The 5,571-nt window shown below is 45.5% G+C and overlaps 2 protein-coding genes across 2 annotated transcripts; both read left to right on the top strand.

Annotated features, from left to right (window-relative positions):
- Nucleotides 1-285: 285 nt before the first annotated feature.
- On the top strand, nucleotides 286-1,677 carry LOC149212728 (uncharacterized). Its single transcript, XM_089388794.1, has 2 exons — nucleotides 286-984; nucleotides 1,549-1,677. Exons 1-2 carry the CDS (start codon nucleotides 286-288, stop codon nucleotides 1,675-1,677), a joined length of 828 nt encoding a protein of 275 aa, XP_089244920.1.
- A 265-nt stretch (nucleotides 1,678-1,942) lies between these two features.
- Nucleotides 1,943-2,881, top strand: LOC149212729 (uncharacterized). The gene has a single exon (XM_089388795.1). The coding sequence runs from the start codon at nucleotides 1,943-1,945 to the stop codon at nucleotides 2,879-2,881; it is 939 nt and encodes a 312-aa protein (XP_089244921.1).
- Nucleotides 2,882-5,571: the final 2,690 nt, after the last annotated feature.

Consider the following 5,571-nt stretch of genomic DNA (forward strand, 5'->3'; position numbering starts at 1 on the left):
ACCTCGTCATGACGGACGGTCTTGTGTTCGATCCCGAGCAAGGTCGGTGCTCGTCGTGCGAATAGTAACCGAACCGGGCCAAGCCCACTACCTTTTGAAATTTTACGGTATTATCGGTTTACGCGCTGCAGGCCCTGCTCCCGCCTGAACCCCTGTGCGCCTCTGCCCTCGCCCCCAGGCTCTGCCTGGTCGGGCCCTGCGCCCGCCCCTCGGTGTCTTTAGCGTGGACCCTCTTGGGGCCTGCTGCCCGCCGCTCTGATCCCTCGCGCTCTCAGCGGGCCTGGAATGGCAAGATTCGCTTCCCCCATCCCGGCTGCAGAAAACCAAGAAGAAATTTTCGCTTCTCTATTGACTGAACCATCGGATGCAAGACCGCGCCCCTCTCAAACAAAGTTTATAAAAAAGTTGGATGAAATACCAAAGGTGAATCTTCCCCCTTCTCTCCCAAGGAAATCGGCAATAGCTCTATCAGAAAGAGGACTCGTCGGCCAGTTTACTGGACTCTGGCCGTCCCCAAGAACAGTGCAAAAATGGGTGGAACGCAATTGGAGCTCTATGACCCAAGGAAAGATCGTCATCAGATTTTGTGGCCGCGGGTACTACACATTTCTGTTCGAATCGAAAGAAGACAAGAACCTTATCTTCCGCAATGGCCCCTACTTCATGGACACTAGGGGTCTATATCTGAATAGATGGACCCCAGATTTCGATCCGGAAATGGATATACCTAATGCTGTTCCTGTTTGGGTGCGCCTCCCTCACCTCCCACTTCACTGTTGGGGAGACGAATCAGTAAAGGCCATCGGCAACGCAGTAGGAAAATACATCGACACATCAGAACCAAGAGAGAATATGCACGCATGTGCAAGGATCTGCGTTGAAGTCGACCTCGGGAAAGGACTGCCGGAAGCAATCAAGATTAAGGTGGACCAATGGGCGCATATCCAGCAGCTGGACTATGAACAACTCCCCTTCAAATGCAAGGTATGTCATGAGTATGGTCATTTTGCCAATAGATGTAATAAGTTAAAAGCAAAAGAAATAGAAAACAACGAGGAAACCACAGAGGGAACTTGGGAACAAGTCAAAAGGAAAAAGTCCTCTTCTAACCAAGGCCCCAGCTCCACAGCTCCTCCTGAAACAAATCCCACTCCCCCCCCCCTCCTCCCCCTGTCTCATCCTTCCCATCATCCTCTAATCCCTTTGAATCTTTAGCAGGGGAAACCCTAGTATCCCCCCCTCAATCCCCTCGCCCAGCTTCTCCCCGTTCAAACCCTCCTCCCTCCCCTCCCCCCACCATCGAAAGAATCCTAACCCGAAACAAAGCAAAAGAAGCCAACCAACCATCAGATCCCCCGAGAAAAGTTGGCAGGAAAACAAATAAAGAACTCAGGGATGAAACAGCAGCAAAGGAAATGGCAACTGGAACACAGCAACCCTTGGACTCATATTTAGGAAGGCTAAAAGGAAGTGGCGAAAAAACAAAGGAGAGGTCTGGATCTCACCCCACAGTCGGTAAATAATGAATTTGGTCTCTTGGAATCGTAGGGGAATGGGCTCCTCCCTAAAGATGAAAGCAATCAAGGACCTATTAAATCAGGAACAGCCAGATATTCTCCTACTCTAGGAGACCAAAACCACCGAACAGGATTTTCTCCACCAAACTCAGCGATTTAAAAACTTCTCAGGTCTCTCCATAGGTTCAGATGGGGCATCAGGAGGAATAGGAACATTGTGGAACAAAAATAAGTGGGAAATCACCAACTCACACCAATGCTCTTGGTGGATCAGATCAGATCTAAAGTGTAAAAGCTCGCAGGAAATTTACCACATATACAATATATACGCACCCAACCATTACAGGGACAAAGCTAACTGCTGGAACACCATAGAAGAGGACATCAGCGTTCTCCAAAGCAGCAGGCTAATTCTCGGGGGAGATATGAATCTTATAAGGCAAGTGGAAGAAAAGTACGGAGGTATTTTTCATGCAGACCCCTCAAGAGATAAGCTAGAAACTATCATACAGCTCTTCAACTTGATAGATATACCTCTGTCAAATGGAAAATACACGTGGTCCAACAAGAGATCAGGCTCCCACAACATAAAGGAGAGATTGGATAGGTTTCTCATTCAGGAAGGAATAGCAGGCAACTTTCAGTCAATCAAGAGCAAAATAATCCATGGTTCAGCGTCTGATCATAAACCCGTGGTCCTCCTTTTGGATAAAGGTCCAAACCTCGGCCCTCTCCCTTTTAAATATAACAAAAATTGGGATCTCCACGAAGATTTCAGCACTCTCATACGCGAGCAATGGGCTAAAGAAGTCATAGGGTCGCCTTATTTCGTTTGGGAAACGAAGTTAAAACAGCTCCGGACAGCAATAAAGCATTGGGCGCGAGAGCAGGCAAAATCTGATAAGAAAAAGAAAACAGATTTGCTAGTAGAGATGGAACGCTGGCACAAAGAAAAAGAGCAAGTTCAATATACAGCTGAAGACCTCGAGAAGGAAAAAACTTTGTACAAGGAGCTCTATAGGCAAAATCGGGTCGAGGAAGAGGAGCAAAGAATAAGATCCCGTTGTTTATGGCTGAAGGCTGGGGACAAGAACACCTCTTTTTTCCACAATAATATCAAGACCAGAAGAGCCAGCAACCAAATAGACAAAATCGAAGTGGCAGGGAGGGAGCTGAAGGAACAAGAAGAAATAAAAAGAGCAGCCTTTAATCATTTTAAGGATCTCCTTACTGCAGACCCCCATCATCAAGACAGCGAGGCTTTCCTCAGTATTATAGAGAGCAAAATAAAAGATAACCACAACAACAAGCTTGAACAAGAGCCTTCAGAAGAAGAAATCAGAGAAGCCACCTTCAACATGTAGCAAGACAAGGACCCTGGGCCGGATGGCTTCACGGTGGCGTTCTACAGGCAACATTGGGAAATTATAAAGAAGGACTTCGTGAGAATGATAAAAAACGCCTTCAGAAATCACAAGGTGGGGGAAAACACGAAATCCTCTCACATAGCTTTGATCCCAAAGGAAGCAAATCCAAAAACCTTTGACAGATTCCGCCCCATTTCGCTCTGCAATGTCTCATACAAGATAATCACAAAAATTCTCGCCAACAGATTAAAGGAATTCCTTCCCATCTTAATCTCTGAGAATCAGGGCGGTTTTGTTCCCAGCAGACAGATCATTGACAATGTCATTCTAGTCCAAGAAGCCATTCACAGCAGCCTCAATAGAGGAGAGCGGGGAATGATCATCAAATTGGACATGGCCAACGCCTTTGATCGGGTGGACCACTCGTTCTTAAGAGCAGTCCTTAAAAAATTTGGCTTCTCCTCCAACTTCATCAGTATCATCTTCGGGTGTATCTCCAATCCTTGGACAGCACCTCTGATCAATGGTCGCCCCAGCAGTTACTTCAGAAGCTCGAGGGGACTAAGGCAGGGTTGTCCCCTCTCACCTTTCCTTTACATTCTCATGGCAGAGACTCTGAGTGCCCATCTTGAAAATCTCCGCAGTAAAAAAGAAATTACGGGCATCCGCATTGAACGAGGATTAAAGGAGATTAATCACTCGCTTTTCGTGGATGACACTTTGCTAATCGGGGGAGCTTCTAGTCTAATGGCCAGGAGGTTCAAAAGAGTCCTGGACGCTTTCCTCATCGCTTCTGGGGGCAAACTAAACAACAGAAAATGTAAGATTTACACTTGGAATGTCTCCCTTCAGATTCAACAAAGAATATCTCAGATCCTAGACATTCCTTTACAAAGAAACTGGAGCTCCTTCTCTTATCTGGGCCTACCTTTAGCAAAAGAACACATTAAAGCAGAAGTTTGGACAAATCTTATTGAGAAGATGCGAGGTCTCCTCCAAAGTTGGGGTGCTTCCTGGTTGAACCTTGCTGGCACTCATAAAGGCGGTTCTTTCAGGTCTCCCCATTTACCAGTATGCGGTCATCATGGCTCCCGCTAGTATTCACAAGCACATTGAGCTCATTATGAGAAGTTTCCTCTGGCAAGGGGGAAAACAAGACACAAAGAAATTCAGTCTTGTCAACTGGGAACAAGTCATCCTTCCGTATGAAAAAGGTGGCTTATCCATAAAAAAACCTAGTCTCTCCAATCAGGCTCTGGGGCTTAAACTAATCTGGAAGATCCTGTCAGGAAATGGCTCGTGGTGGGTGGAGATAATAAAAAGAAAATACCTCAGTGGCCAAGATTCCAACATTCTTCAGGATCCAATTATGGACAGGCCATGTACTCCAATGTGGAGATTGATCAAAAAAGTTTTGCCTCACTTCAGAGGAAATGTCTCTAAAGTTCCAGGTAGCGGAAAGAAGGTTAAAATCTGGGTTGACAGAATAATGGGCTCCAATCAACGAAATTCGCTTCAAGAATTGCAACCTCTTCAAGCATGGATGGAGGAGCGAAACATTCACACTCTGTTTGACATATCCTCTTGGTCTCAAAACAGGTGGCTCGGTTGGAAAGATCTTAATCTTCCTCCGGAGCTTCGAGACCTATGGCACAATCTGAGACTTTCTCTCTCTGGCTCTGCCCCTATTAATAAGGAAAAGGAGGACAGATACATCTGGGATACCTGTGGGGGAAGTTTCATAGTAAAAGAAGGCTACAAATCTCTGCAAAACATGGCACTAATAGCAAATTGGAATCTTCATAAGGCAGCATGGAAGAATGAATGCATCCCAAAGGTGAAACACTTCAACTGGGCCCTCTTAAAAGGAAAAATTCTAACAGCTGAGAACCTGAGAAAGAGAGGTATACAAGGCCCCTCGATCTGTTGTTTTTGTCGAGCTGCAGAAGAGACAATTCATCACATTTTCCTTAATTGCCCTTTCGCTCAAAGCTGTTGGGACCAGTTAGTTAGTCCTCTGGAAATCAATAGAAGATTTGATCAGGTAAACAACCTTCAGAGAAACTGGAAGAAAGAATATCCTTTGAACAGGAGAGGCAAGAATAACCTCATAAGAATTTGGAAATGTATCCCAGCTACGCTATGTTGGAACATCTGGTTAGCTAGGAATAACTACGTTTTCAAAAATGGAAAGCCAACAATAGAAAGGATCATCGCCAAAACAATTGCAGGGATCTCAGAAGCTATCAGTACTAATCATATAGCTCTCCCAGATCAACAAAGTTGGACAAAGGAAGAGAAAGAATGGTATAATAGCTTCAATATCAGTCATTCACAAAGTTCCCCCCCTCAGCCTAAAGCAACGCAGAAGCACAACAATTGGAAACTTAGGGGAGAAAAAGAGGAAATAAACAAATGGATTCTTGCCCAGAACCGTCCCCTTCTTCTATTTGACGGAGCTTCAAAGAGCAATCCCGAGAGAGCCGGTGCTGGGGGTATAATTAAAGATCAGAAGGGGAACCTCATATGCAGCTACGAATGGGGGCTCGAAACAGCCAGCAACAACGTTGCAGAAGCATATAGCATGTTACTAGGTTCCTCGATTCTCCATAAGCTTGGAATGCGGAATGCCTTAATCCTTGGGGACTCGGCAATCATTATCGTAGCAATGAATTCAGGCAAGGAAT

Source organism: Pinus tabuliformis, chromosome 1_1 (genome assembly GCF_031772625.1).
Source record: "Pinus tabuliformis cultivar Carrire ecotype Pingquan chromosome 1_1, CPIR1, whole genome shotgun sequence".
In the NCBI taxonomy this organism is placed as follows: Eukaryota; Viridiplantae; Streptophyta; class Pinopsida; order Pinales; family Pinaceae; genus Pinus; species Pinus tabuliformis.